This window comes from Sarcophilus harrisii, chromosome 1 (genome assembly GCF_902635505.1).
Source record: "Sarcophilus harrisii chromosome 1, mSarHar1.11, whole genome shotgun sequence".
NCBI classification, from domain to species: domain Eukaryota; kingdom Metazoa; phylum Chordata; class Mammalia; order Dasyuromorphia; family Dasyuridae; genus Sarcophilus; species Sarcophilus harrisii.
The window spans coordinates 508162883-508178210 of record NC_045426.1 but is presented as its reverse complement, the minus strand read 5'-3'; the positions used below and the strand labels follow the sequence as shown (position 1 = coordinate 508178210).

Genomic DNA, 15328 nt, shown 5'->3' with positions numbered 1-15328 from the left:
AATTGCCAAACCTTTTGTTCCAGTTTTTCCCCTCCTTCTCCCCACCCCCTCCCCCAGATGGCAGGTTGACTAATACTTGTTGAATATGTTAAAGTATAAATTAAATACAAAATAAGTATACATGCCCAAACAGCTATTTTGCTGTACAAAAAAGAATCAGATTTGGAAATAGTGTACAATTAGCCTGTGAAGGAAATGAAAAATGCAGGCAGACAGAAATAGAGGGATTGGGAATTCTATTTAGTGGTTCATAGTCATCTCCCCAGAGTTCTTTCCCTGGGTGTAGGTGGTTCAATTCATTACTGCTCCATTGGAACTGATTTGGTTCATCTCATTGTTGAAGATGGCCAGGTCCATCAGAATTGATCATCATATAGTATTGTTGTTGAAGTATATAATGATCTCCTGGTCCTGCTCATTTCACTCAGCATCAGTTCATGTAAGTTTCTCCAGGCCTCTCTGAAATCATCCTGTTGGTCATTTCTTACCGAACAATAATATTCCATATTATTGACATATCACAATTTATTCAGCCATTCTCCAATTGATGGGCATCCACTCAGTTTCCAGTTTCTGGACACTACAAAGAGGGCTACCACAAACATTCGTGCACATACAAGTCCCTTTCTCTTCTTTAAGATCTCTTTGGGATATAAGCCCAGTAGTAACACTGCTGGATTAAAGGGTATGCACAGTTCGATAACTTTTTGAGCATAGTTCCAAATTGCTCTCCAGAATGCCTGGATGTATTCACAATTCCACCAACAATGTATTAGTGTCCCTGTTTTCTCATCTCCCCTCCAACATTCCACATTATCTTTCCCTGTCATTCTAGCCAGTCTGACAGGTATGTAGTGGCATCTCAGAGTTGTCTTAATTTGCATTTCTCTGATTCATAATGACTTGGAGCGTCTTTTCATATGGCTAGAAATAGTTTCAATTTCTTCATCTGAGAATTGTCTGTTTATATCCTTTGACCATTTATCAATTGGAGAATGACTTGAAGTATCAGATTTTTAAAAAGCAACTGTTCACAATCAAACAAAAAATTGACGCTTTTTTTTTAAGTGATTTTGTAGTCAGGCAGAAATTTTTTAAAATTTTAAAAATAAGGTGAAATTTACTATATTTGCTTTTAGCATCACAAGTAAGGATGATTAAACTTCATTTGACTAAGCAAATATTAGGAATTTGAAACTTTATTTTGTATAAGTTTTCCCTAAGGTAGGTTAGAAATTATAAAATCAGATTCTTTTCTAAATTATGTAAAGTTTTAAAAAAATCATTTTGTTAAAGTACTATTTTTTTAAGTTATCTTTTCTGCTTATTATAATATGAAACATTATATGCCTTGAGATGGTGTACAAAACTGAGAAGGACTCCCAGAATTTAAAGGCAAAAGAGATCTCAGAAATCATCTAGTCTATTCAACTCATTTTTCTAGTAAGCAATCTGAGGCCCAGAGAGATTAATTAATGGCAGAGCTGGGACTGGAATCCTATTCTCTTGACTAGTAAGCTAATTCTTGTTCAACTAAAATTATGTTACTAGTATTTTATTTTTATACTGGAAGTATTCTGTGGTATTTTCTTAAGTATCTTTTAAAATATCTATACATGCATATATACATATATAATTTGGCACTGCATTCTATCATCTTTTTAGTATGTTTAGATAATTTTAAAAGTAAAACCACATACCAATAGTTTCTTATATCTCTTTGTAATGTCTTTCATCAAAATACTTTGTTGACATATGTTAGGGTCTTTTTACAATGAGTCAGCAGAGTGCAAACAGAAGTAAGAAGCCGGAAGTGTTTGAGGGCCCAGAAGTAATTTCTGTGGGCCGAAGACTGCCCCATGGGCAGGACTCTGGTCATGTTGAGGTAGTTTCCTAACAGGAGGCAACTCCCTCTCTCTGATTAGCTGTGTGTGTGACCTCACAGACCCTTTTTAAGCCCACTGCAGCAGGAAATTGCCCTCTTTATCATGGGGCTGAACCAAATGTATAGATAGCCAAGAGGAGCTTGATAGTGAACACATGGGTCTCTTGCAGCCCTGGTGTTCACTTGGGAGTTAACAGGTCAGGGCATTATGTGAGCTAGTATAATAAAGACTTTGTACATGGCTGTTCTTGAGTACACTATTGGTTATTAAACTAAGATTCAAGAAATCGTAGCCAGAGACCTCTGAAGGCCTCAGAGGAGGCGAGTCAGGTTAAAATTAATTGACACTGCAAAGGTCAGTGGCCAGAGATATCCCGATGCCCTGGGAATTAGGCAATATAAAAGTACAGAGTAACACTAGGGCATTCACAAATGAAGTGACTTCATAGGGTTAAGTATTACTGTACTTTTCAGACATAGACTCTGGTAATTAATTTTCTTTTAAAATTTTGATTATGGGAAAGGTAGATGGTTCAGTGAATAGAGCACCAGTCCTGAAGTCAGGAGGACCCGAGTTCAAATCTGTCCTCAGACACTTAACAATTCCTAGCTGTTAAAGGTTCTGATAAAGGCCTCATTTCCAAAATATGTAGAGAATTGACTCTAATTCGTAAGAAATCAAGCCATTCTCCAATTGATAAATGGTCAAAGGATATGAACAGACAATTTTCAGATGAAAAAATTAAAACTATTTCTACTCATATGAAAAGGTGTTCCAGATCATTGTTGATCAGAGAAATGCAAATTAAGACAACTCTGAGATACCACTATACACCTGTCAGATTGTCTAAAAATGACAGGAAAAGATATGACGAATTTTGGAGGGGATGTGGGAAAACTGGGACACTTGAATTGTTGGTGGAGTTGTGAACGGTCCAACCATTCTGGAGAGCAATCTGGATCTATACTCAAAAAGTTATCAAACTCTGCATACCCTTTGATCCAGCAGTGTTAACTACTGGGCTTATATCCCAAAGAGATATTAAATATAGGCAAAGGGACCTGTATGTGCCAAAATGTTTGTCGCAGTCTTTTTTCTAGTGGCTAGAAACTGGAAATTGAAGGGATGCCCATCAATTGGAGAATGGCTGAATAGATTGTGGCATATGAATGTTATGGAATATTATTGTTCTATAAGAAATGACCAACAGGAAGATTTCAGAGAGACCTTGCACGAACTGATGCTGAGTGAAATGAGCAGAACCAGGAAATCATTGTATACTTCAACAACAATGCTGTATGATGATCAGTTCTTATGGACATGGCTCTCTTCAACAATGAGAGGATCCAAATCAGATCCAATTGATCTGTAATGAACAGAACCAGCTACACCCAAAGAAAGAACACTGGGAAATGAGTATGGACCACAACATGACATTTCCACTCTTTGTGTTACTTTTTGCTTGCATTTTTTGTTTTTGTTTTTTTCCCCTCAGGTTATTTTTACCTTCTTTCTAAATATGATCTTTCCTGTGCAACAAGATAACTGTATAAATATATATACATATATTGTATTTAACATGTGTGGGACTACCTGCCATCTAGGGGAAAGGGTGGGGGAATGGAGGGGAAAAAATGGAACAGAAGATTTTGCAAGGGTCCGTGTTGAAAAATTACCTATGCATATGTTTTGCATATAAAAAGCTATAATAAAAAATAAAATTTTTTTAAAAGGAGGGATGTAGGTGGGGAGGAAGAGAAAGAATTTGGACCTCAAAGTTTTAAAAACAAATATAAAAAATTTGTTTTACGCGTAACTGGGAAAATAAAAATGTATTAAAAAAAGAAAAAAAAACAAACACTTCCCAGTTGTGTGATCCTGGGCAAGTCACTTAATCCCAATTGACTCAGAAAAAAAAATTATAAAATTTTGATTATTTGTTGAAAATTCCCAAAGTATGTGATTTTCTTTATTTAGCTTTATAGATTTATCTATAGATCTTTCTAGATTATTTTCAATAGTTCTTTATGGTTTACTTTCTGTTACAGGATCTTGGCCTCACTACTATTTGGGAAGACCAGCTCTCCTATCTTTTGTCACCAGCTTTGGCATCTTATGAATTTGAACGTACAACTAGTATATCTGCAGGAAATGAAGAATTTCAAGATGCCATACGGAGAGCTGTACCTGATGGTCATACATTTAAAGGATTCCCTATACATTTTGTATATAGAAATGCAAGACGAGCATTTGCTACATGTCTCCGGTAGGATTTTCATAGAATGAGACCCTTAGATTGAAAATAGATTATAGAGAACATTTAGCCCTCACCTTTTTTTTTTTGTCCTTCATTTTTGAAGAGGACCAAGACATCAGGGAGGTGCTAATAAATGATATGTATGATATGCAAATCAATTGGATTTGAGGGAGAGTGGGCTGTGCAAGCTAATCAGCCTCACTTTCTCTCTAGAACCAACTGGGTCCCATGACTAGATAATGGATCTGGACAACTCAACTGGAGATGGTCCTGAATGCAATGGGAGACCTTGGCCTTTTTAAGCTAAGGTCTTTAACAGTCTCACTTTGAGTGAGGCAAACACCCATTCATAGATCTAGGTAATAAAAAAATGAGGAAAGAATGGACTTTTTTACCTAGTCAGAAAAACATGAAGGGAATTCCCTCCTGGTTTTTGACCAAAATAGCAATAATTATTATTTACATTCACTCTGAGGCAATCAGGGCCAAAACAAAGACCAAGTGGGATTGACCTGGGATCTTTTGTTGGGCAATCAGTGAGAGATTTAAGACATGGGCCTTAAGGAGGAAATTCATACACCCCAAGATAATGAGGATAGGAGGAAAATAGGAAGGTGGGCATGCAACTAGTTGTGTTGCCCATTCTTAGTGGGACAGCTCCTACTCACAAAGGTGGTTGTTTGTTCTTTGTTCTTGAAGAGGACCATGACATTAGGGAGGTGATGCTGTGACACGCAAATGAATTGGGTTTAAGGGAGCCTGTTTAAGGTTTAAGGCCAACTTCACCTCTTCTAGAACCATCTGGGTTCAGCAGCTTGAGCTATGTGTTGAGAGAAAAGAAGGATTATATGAAGTTGAGAAGAGGAAAGAGGGCATTTCAGGGATTCAGGGTGTACAGATGTGGAGAGAGGAGACAAGAGATAGAATGTTGTCTGTGAGGAATGAAAAGAAGGCCTGTCTGGTTAGATTGTAGAATGCAGAAGAGGAAGGAACATCCATTGAGGCTAAAGTGATAGATGGGATCAATTTATAAAGGGATTTAAAAGCTAAATCAAGGAGTTTATACTTTATTCCGCAGGCCCTACTGAGCCACTGGAGTAGTTTCGTTTCGGAGAATGACACTATCAGATTAGTGTTCAAGGAAAATTTTTGCAACAGCATGTAGAAGACTGGAATAGAAGGAAAATTGAAGCAGAAAGTCCATTCAGCAGGCAAAGGCAAGAAGTGATGATTTAAAAAGAGACTGAATGATTTAGCTTTCCTCAGCAATACATTGATTCAAGACAGTTCTGAAGGACTTATGATGAAAAATGTTATCTACCTCCAGAGAAAGAACTAAGTCTTTTTTTTTTTTTTTTTTTTTTTTAGTTCATTTTTTTTCCTTTGCTCAGGCATTTGAAATTAGTGATTTGCCTAGGGTCACACAGCTGGGAAGTATTAAGTGTATGAGGCAGGATTTGAACTTAGAGTACCGGGTTTGAAGTCAGGAGGACCTATCTACTGAGCCATCTAGCTGCTCCAGAACTGAGAGTCTTAATGCAGATTAACATATCACTTTTTTTAAACCTTCTTTATTATTATTCATTTTTTGGGTCTGTGACTGATATGAAAATGTTTTATATCAAATTGCTTGCTTTTTCAAGGACTGAGAAAGAGGAAGAAAGAGAATTTGGAATTTTTTTTTTTTAATGAATGTTAAACTTTTTGTTTACATGTAATTGAGAAAAAAATAAAATAAAATGCAAGACAGAGAGATGAGACAGGAGCGGGGTGATAAGCTTGAACGACTGGTAGCTGTGCGAGTAGAAAGAAAGGCTCTTGTGACAGATGTTGTAGAAGTAAGATTTGGCAAATGATTGGATATGTGAAGCAAAGATAATGGAAAGGTCATGAACCAGGGAAACTGGAAAGGTAATGGTGTCTTTGAAAAAAATAGTTCAGGTTGGAAGACGGGTGTTTTTTGTGTGTGTGTGTGTGTGTGTGTGTGTGTGTGAAAGATCATTGATTCCATTTTGGACATATTGAGTTTCAAATGTCTGTGAAATCTTCAGTTTGAAATGTTTGAGAATGAAACTCAAGGAAGAGATATATAAATCTCTGAAACTGGATATATATAAATCAATGGGTCATCCACATAGACATGATATAGGATCTTATATGAGATTGCCAAGAGAATGTAGAAGGAAGAGAAAAGAAGGCCTGTTAGAATAGGACTTTGTTACCTGTGTAATGAGTGTGATATGAATGGACCAGCAAAGGGTACTGAGAAGAAACAAGTGAAAAGCTAGAAAACCAGGAGAGAATAGTGTTTTAAAATTCTAGGTGGAGAAGGTGGTGAACAGTATCGAATCTTCAGATAAATTGAAAGGGCTTAAGCCTGAGAAAAGAATATCAGATTTGGCATTTAAGGCAGCCATTTGACCAAAAATATAGTAGTGGGGATATTTGGCTTCATTAACAACTAAGCATATCTCTTACACTGTAGCATAATATTTAAGACAATCAGGGATCTACAAATATTTATAAGAATTCCTATTTTAATAAATGTAGTGGGATTATTTTTCTTGAGTATTTAACTTTGGTATTAGCATTTTTATTTTGTCTCTGTACAGGTCTCCTTTCTGTGAAGAAATCATCTGTTGCCGAGGTGACCAAGTGCGACTGGCTGTCCGTGTTCGAGTATTTACCTACCCTGAATCTGCTTGTGCTGTTTGGATCATGTTTGCTTGTAAATATCGATCTGTGCTATGAGAAGAATCAATCTTGTTTTCTTTTGATAGAAACTTGACATTATACATCATTAGCCATTCACAGGTGCTTTCTTGTAAAAATCATTATCTGGCTCATATATCACAATTTCAGTTTTGTATATAAACTTAACTAATAATGTTTGCAAATATTGGTGTGTGTATTTAAAAATTAAGGATAAAAAACTTGTGAAAACTTGCGTGGGTGTAGTATAAATTAAGTGTGTATTTTATTTTAATAAATGCCATATTGTCTACAGGTATTCAGTAATATAAATATAATATTTTTCAGTTTTCTGAAGTTCATAATTATTCATTCAAAAGGTATGTCTCTAAGGGTATAAGTTGTGATAAGATCAGTAGAACTGCTAAATTTTACAAATAAAATTATTTAAATTTTATGCAGGCAAAAATAACAAGTTAATATTACAACAGCAATATAGCTGAAAACAGGTAGGAAAAGTAGATTTTGATAGATTACTACAGGATCAGCTAACCAATGGTTCTTTAGTGTTTGATTATCCTGATGATGCTTTGAAGGAAGTGTGAAGGAAAACGATCAGTAAAGCCAACATTCTTAACAAATAAAATTAAACAAATACTGCATAAAACAGTTGAATTATGTAAATATCAAATTTACTTAAATGGATTAGGTTTTAATTGGAGGGAAGAGAAAAGGGAATTTTTATCAAAGACACTGATCAATTCTAGTTTCTATGGCATTTTGTCAGGTAGGCCAGTCCCATATATATTACCTCAAAAAAATTCATAGTTCATCAGTACTTGGAAGAGCTCAATGATTCTCACCATATTAGCTCATTTCCTTTCCAGCTGTAAATCTGTGACGGGACATGATAATTTTTTTTTTTTTTTTGGAGACCTAGACTTAGTTTAATCACAAAATCATTTGTGAGCATGTGAAAATGAGTATGGGCATGATAGATTTAAAGCATACATTAATTATAATCTTCAAGGAATGCTATTTTACCACTAATGATAATACTAAATTATATTTTACATTTTTCAAAGTTTTTTCACATGTTATTTCATTTGATTCTTAAAATATTATTTGTTTATGCAAGACAAATATTATTTCCCTCCACTTAATGGATGACAAAATTAGGACTTTCTTTTAATAGAGAGTAAACTCAAGGTAAATAATCTGTAAATTACAGAGATCACACTAGAATCCTGGTCTTCTGACTCCTAATCCAAGTTATACTTTGTTACTCTCAGATAATTATGATCAAGGGAGGCACTTGAAAGGTTGTGTGTATCTTTTTTTTTTTTTTTAAATAGAATCAATAAGAATTTGAATGGTGCAAATGATGGGTTTGACTCTTCTTGCTTGAACACAGCATTCATTGTCCTAAGCTCAGTTCTATTCATTCATATTTTAAGCATTATGTACACTTAATGATTCACTTGAACAGAGGAAAAAAGGAAGGCAAGGCTATAAAGTTTTCAAAGATGTCTGTTACTGGGGAAGCTTTTCAGGTATATAGTCATTGTATAATTATCTGGATATTTTTACAAAATTCATCAGAACATATGTAATATTGAAGGTCCTTTAATAATGGAAAGGAATTAGATCTTTTCAAACAAAAGGAAAATTGCATTTACTTTTCCTCCTTTCTATAATTTCTTACTTTCTACCTACCTCTAGAGATTAATGATTTAAGTTTTGAAAGCAATAAAAACTTAGAATTATCTTATATTCTAAAATAAGCTTTTAGTTTTATTTTTAATTATAAGAATCATGACTTAATTTGTGCTTTTTAAAAAATGAAATTTGAAAATATCTCACTGTCTTTTGCACCATTTTTACTGAAAAAATTAAATTGAATGTTATTTATGAGAATTGTGAATTGCAGTTTTAGTAAAATGGGATTTTAAAAATTTCTACATTATCATATGTGACAATTAAGCTAAGAATAGAAGTGTTAAATGAAAATTGCCTATTTGCTTCACACTGAAGTCATAACAAAAGATTTGTGCACAAATTTTGAAACAACTTAATGTTATCCAGTTACCACTAGTGCATGCTATCATACTAATGTGCTGATGCTATCATAATTTAAGCATGTGATGTTTAAAATTAGGTCTGCAATTTAAATTCCAGCTTAAGATATAAAAATGAATTTGGTTTTCAGTGCACTAGGATAGAATGTTAAATGAATGTTTAAATGATTACTATTCATTGCTAAAGTTTATTTGCTTAAAACATTGTACCAAAGCATTTCTCATTCCCAACATAACTTCTGCTCTCCTTCTGACTGGTCCTTTTCTTTTTAAAAATTAAAGATAAACTCATCTGCTGTTCTGAAAAAATTGTTCTTCTATTAGTCAAAATATTTTTCTAATGCAATGTCTAGTAGTATTTTCCCTTTGATGATCAATGTCATTTTTTAAAGTATGTAGGTATATCACTACATCTGTATATATACATATGTAATAAATACTTTTAAGAGGAAAAAAATCAGGGAATTAGATTTTTCTTATCACTCTATCTTTAAATCAAGCCAAAAATAAAAAAAAAAAAAACCTCTTGTTTAAAATTGTTGAAAAGTGTTCTAAAATAGAGAATAAACCACCAAATAATTCTATTCAGGAGACATTAAATTCTTACTATATTTAAGGTATTCAAAATGTTTTTTTTTTTAATATTATAAATGTTGTCATAAAAATGATAAACTATTTAACCCAGGAATTTTCAGAAGTATGCAAATTATATTCTCTTTCTAGATAGCTAAAGCTGTCCTTGAGAGAAGTAAAGGATTGTAGACTTTATATTTGACCTTTACATTTGAAAAGAACATTGCTGATGAGATTATTCTTTGCCAAACTTCCCACCATCTGTAGGAGTTAAATATGAGTTGTTTATACTGATTGCTTGCAGTGACTCATTTACACTCCTTGCTTTTTTACTCTGTCCGTTTGCAAACGGTAGCTTTGCTTAGAAAATTAGCTGAAGTTTAACTTGTAATCTATATTTTGCTGACAGATTTTTCTGTGTGCCTTTTATAATATTGCACTTCTTAGACCCAAAATGAATAGGGAAGATTCTATTTCTAACAATCACTTATCATTAACATTGTAAATAACAACATTATTGTTTGCTATCAGATATATTTATAAAATATCTTAAGGTCATTCCCCAAAAGCTAAATGAATTTTAAATCTTAAAAAATATATATATATTTTTTTTTTTTTTTGCCGTTTCAGCACATTTTAAAATTATAAGATTAATGTTAACCATTAGTGAAACAAATTAAACTTGATTAACAACTATTTCAATAAATGAATTATTACATGGATAAAATGCTGGTAACTTGTTAGTTACTAATGTGGAAGCTTCATTTTTTGACAATTATTACCTTTTTTGACTATTCTTACTGAATTTCTTCTTAAATGGTTGTAGTTGATGGGTCCTCTGTTCTTCTAGTTCAGCTTTTTAAAAATTTACTTTATCTCAGATTTCTTTACAATCCTTATACTTATTGTAATTAAGTTATACTATTTCTATGATTATTGATATTCCAGAGTTGTGTGACCATTCCTCTATTCTTGGATTATGGGTCATTTGCAATTTTTTTTTAACAATAGTAATAATGTTGCTATAAATATCTTTGGATAAATTACACTTATTTTTCTTTTTGATAAAATTCTCAGGCTATATTCCCAGGAATTCCTGTTAATCAAAATATTTTTCTAATTTGATATCTAGTAACCTATTCCCTTTGATAACCACTAAATCATTGTAAAATAATGTGTGTAAATATATGTATGCATATATATGTATATACATAATACATTTGTATACATATGCATATGTGACAAATACTTTTCATCTGCAGGGAAAAGAAATCAGGGAATTCCCAATAATGTTGATGGAATATCTGAATCAATTTTGTAATTTTTGCTGCATCTTGCAAAATTGCTTTCCAGAAAGGTTCATTTAGGCTTAGAAACTCTACCAGGAATGAATGAATGTACCTGTTTCACTGTAGTCTATGAACATTTCATTTAATAATGTTTATCATTTTGAGGAATGTGAAAATGAGACTTCCATGTTTCTTGAATTTGCAATTCTTTTAATTGTTGGTGAGACTGAGCATTTTTTTCAAATAATTGCTCAATTTGTTTGTTTTTCTGTAAGTTCTTTATGCCCTTTGACCATTTATTAGAAACTGTTGTCTTTGAATAATAGATGTCAAGTTTTTAATTTATCATTTGCTGTAAGTTTTTTCCCAAATTGTTATTTTTTTCTTATTATTGTTGCCACATGTTTTTCAGAATGCATATTTTGTGTTTGAGATGAAAGAGAAGTGTCTTGGCTTCAAGAGGGGTTTTAAAATTATTTATGCTGGACTTTTGTTATATTAAATATTGCACAAAACAAGAAAATTGAACCTTCTAACTTTATTTGAGATTTGGATATGTTATAAAGTAAATTGGCTTGTATTTATTTAAATCTGTCCTTAGTATTGAAAGATTTATATTGCTAAGTAAAAAGATTGTCACTTTCTGACATAAAGATTTTGTTAATTAATTTTAAAATGTGTAGCTCATAATATTTATTATTAATGATAAAAGAAGTATAATTACTTGGGTTCTAAAGAATTTTGAGCATTGTGAAGTTTATACACACTATTATTTTCCCTAGAACCTAGATATTTATGACATCACTCTCTTTGCTTATTTAGTGCTTATATTCTAGCAGACATTTTCTAATGGTTGTAGAATCACTTCTCTTAAAACTAAAGATCTTACTGTCATATTATGTAACTTTCATCTGCACTATTAATCAGCAATGGTGGTAGCATTAACAAGGAGTGGACTATTGCCAAAAAAAAAAAAAAAAAAAAAAAAAAAGTGTGCCACCAAGCACATTTTCATAACACTGTACCCCTAAACAGAGTTTCTGAGATTGGATCACTGTGATTCTTTGTCCTGCCCCCAGTCAGATGCTACATCACATTTCTTACTGATATGATTTAATTAGAACTACTTCTGAGGGAATTTCCCTACCTATTTTATCCTCAGCTTGTCTCATTGCTCTGCCATTCAAATAAGATAAAATTATAGATAGTTGCCAAAAATAACCAGTATAGGAATATGTGAATCTTTTGGAAAGGAAAATTGGAGAGCTGGAAACTGAGTATTGATATGAAGAAATGAAGATATCTAGAAAGTAGTACACTTGATTATTTACAGAAAGGCTCCAATCAAAACTAACTTTGGCAGGCCATCTGTATCCAATATCACCTTAACCATATTCAATTTGAAATTAATCTCTAAACAAGTTATTTTCATCCCTTTCATAAATTTGGTGTCAATGACCTGCTTTTATTTTATCGGCATAATATCTTTTCCTTGCTTGAATATGGAAGACCTATGAGAACAGAAGAGGTTTTAAATATATTGCTTGAACATACCCTTCACCTTTTTTTTTTTTTTAATGTGACTTAGTCATAATATATGAACCATGACTGCATCTTAAAAAATAACCCCCAAAGGGTAGCTAGATGGTACAGTGGATAGAGCACCAGCCCTGAAGTCAGGAGGACCCGAGTTCAAATTCCGGCTCAGACACTTAAAACTTCCTAGCTATGTGAACCTGGGCAAGTCATTTAACCCCAATTGCCTTAGCCAAAAAGAAAGACTACCCCCCCCCCCACCCCCGAAACCTCCACATCTTGCAACATGTTTCTAAGTAACCTAGTTTCTTAACTTTGATGTGGCAAGTTATATTTAGAAAATATCCCCTAATAAGTCATGTTTTGGTAACATGATGAACTCTCCCAGAGAAGAGTGCATGTGTATTTGATTGATAGTACCTAAATGTCAATCTATTATGAGCCCTCTAATGGCATAACAAAAGACACTGATATTAACCTTGAACAGTTTCATAAATGGATTGGGTGAAGATAATGCTTATCAGATTTGTGGAAATATAGCAGTTTTTTAGATGGTGAAGGATTTAAAGAGTTGTTGACAGTCTGAAATATTTAACTAAATCATCAGATAATATTTAGTCATGAAAAGACTTATAGACAATCTATAAGTCATGTAAGCAATTACAAAAATATAAGATTATCTTAAATAGTTTGGAGAAAATGATCTTCCAGAGTCTATTCTGGTGAGGGGACATCTTTTTTGGGGGGAAGATTATTATAATTTTTTTTAATTTACAAATTCTCTCCAGCTTCTCCCCTACCTATTGAGAAGGTAAGCAAGATTTTACACATGAAGTCATGTAAAACATTTCCATATTAGCCATGTTTACTACTCCCCCATCCTATCCACCCCTAAAAAAAAGAAAAATATATGAAAAAAAATATGCTTCAGTTTGGATTTATTTAGTTCAATTCTCTTTATGAAAATAGCTTTATTTTTTTTTTAAACGAGTCCTTTGGAATTCTCCTGGATCATATTGGACTGATAGAAGGAGGTATGTACTTCACAGTGATCATTTATCTTCCAAATTAGTACCATATGTAGAAGATAAAAAGATAATTCTTTGTCCTCATGGAGTTTACAATCTTATAATAACACAGTGCTTTAAAGTTTGTACAGCTCTTTGTTGACAGTCATGAATATTGACATGAATATTACCTAATTTAATATCAGCTTCAATTAAGCATTTTTCCAAAAAATAAATTTGAAGTTTAGTCAAACTATGTATTTTAATGTACATGGGATTGTTAAATGCTTTGATCTGTTGTTGGGGATAGTGAAGTATTACAGATTTGGAGTCAGGAGAGACACTAGGTGACACTATATGTGTAATAACAGACAAGTCACTTTATCTGAGCTTTAGTTTCCTCGACTACAAGAAGAAAAAAAAAATCCAATCTATAAGGAAAAAAAGATTGAAAGGAGCAAATAAGATCATTTTGTGAAGTACTTTGTTAGTCTTGAAATACTATATTAGCCATTTATTATGTATTTATTATCTATTTATTTATTTATTATCTATTTAACCATTTAAATTTAGAATCTGGTTTTAAAGGCAAAAACAACTTTTTTTTTTGGGGGGGGGGGCGGGGGGGAGGAACCGGGCAGGATTCACTCAGGTGAAAGTAGTAGCTCCTCAGGCTGCACCTATGCAGCTTTTTTTTTCCCCAGTAGAGCTCAGCCAACCTATTTAGACTGAAACATTTAGAGGTTGATAAAAATTGTAAGCAAATGAGCTATAATATCTTTTCAATGATATAAAAAGAAAACACCTGCTAAATCTGGATATGGCCCAAAAAACAATATGAGTCAATCTTTAAAGGATTTTCAAAACTTTAAAAAATGCTTTTTTGAATTGGTTTGAATAAGTATTTCAGCGTCAGAAAAATAACACAAATAGGTGAAACCTCAAGGTTATGAAACAAATTAGTCAGTAAACATTACTCACCTATTATATGCCAGGCACTATCTTAAACTGTGGGGATCCAAAAAGAGACAAAATAGAAACAGTCCCTGCCCTCAAGAAGCTCATAATCTGAGGGAGACGAGCAAACAAAACATGTACAAACAAGTTATAGGATAAAAATTAAAAGAAGGCACTAGAATTAAGAGGAATTGGAAAAGGCTTCCTGTAGAGGTAAATTTTTTAGTTGGGAGTTCAAGCTAGGGAAGACAATAGATGAAGAACATCCAGGCAGAGAAGATGGCCAAAGAAATTATCCAGAGCCAAGAGAAGAATGGCAATGTTCATGGAAATCAAAGTGGTCAGAGTCACTGGATTGAAGAGGATGTGGCAAGAAATAAGGTTCTAAGTGAAAAGAGAAACTGAGGACTTCTCAGTAATGACTTGAAAATCCCAGATTTAGCACTAAAGGTCTGTTAATCATTAGGCTCTGGGAAGAACAAAGACTTTCCAACAAAACATTTAAGAGGGAACTGCTTAGAGAAGAATCTTAACTATTTAATGCTTGGAGGTATTCATTCCATTAAACTGGCTAATCTTTGTTGATTGAGAAAAGCCTGAGGTAAAACCAAGCCTCCTTAAACTATCTTAATTGATTATTAACCTTGGAAGCAGAACAGACTTTCAAAACAAGGCTTGCATAACCAAGACCTTCATGCCACAAAAGCCTATCTATATTCCAGAAACAAAGGAATAAAAGTCGAGTTTGCCAATGATTTTAGGAAGACTAACAAGAATGGATGGGTGAATATTTCTGTAATTTTTTCTCTGACTGACCATCTAAATTATCTCACAGCCTTTGGAGACCGACCCTTGACCCTCCTCCCTCTAGGACTTCAGTGAGAGGACTGCGGTTTCTCAGGACTTTAAGATCTCAAGTATTTTTGAATTGGGGTTTGCCATAACATACAGCTTCTACTAGAAAAGGGGGGGGGGGGGAGGATTAGGTTACACCCAAATAGGATTTTGTATTTGATCTTGGAGGCCTTAGAAAGCCATTGTAGTTTGAGTAGTT

At 33.3% G+C, this 15328-nt stretch overlaps 1 protein-coding gene across 1 annotated transcript in view; it reads left to right on the top strand.

The window, feature by feature from the left end:
- CEP76 (centrosomal protein 76) overlaps positions 1-9037 on the top strand; it is a 28799-nt gene extending 19762 nt beyond the window's left edge. The window contains exons 11-12 of the mRNA XM_003760070.4: positions 3935-4152; positions 6756-9037. Of these exons, the coding sequence (XP_003760118.1) occupies positions 3935-4152; positions 6756-6894 (357 nt within the window). The 3' untranslated portion in view covers positions 6895-9037. The remainder of the gene's footprint in view (positions 1-3934; positions 4153-6755) is intronic.
- Positions 9038-15328: the final 6291 nt, after the last annotated feature.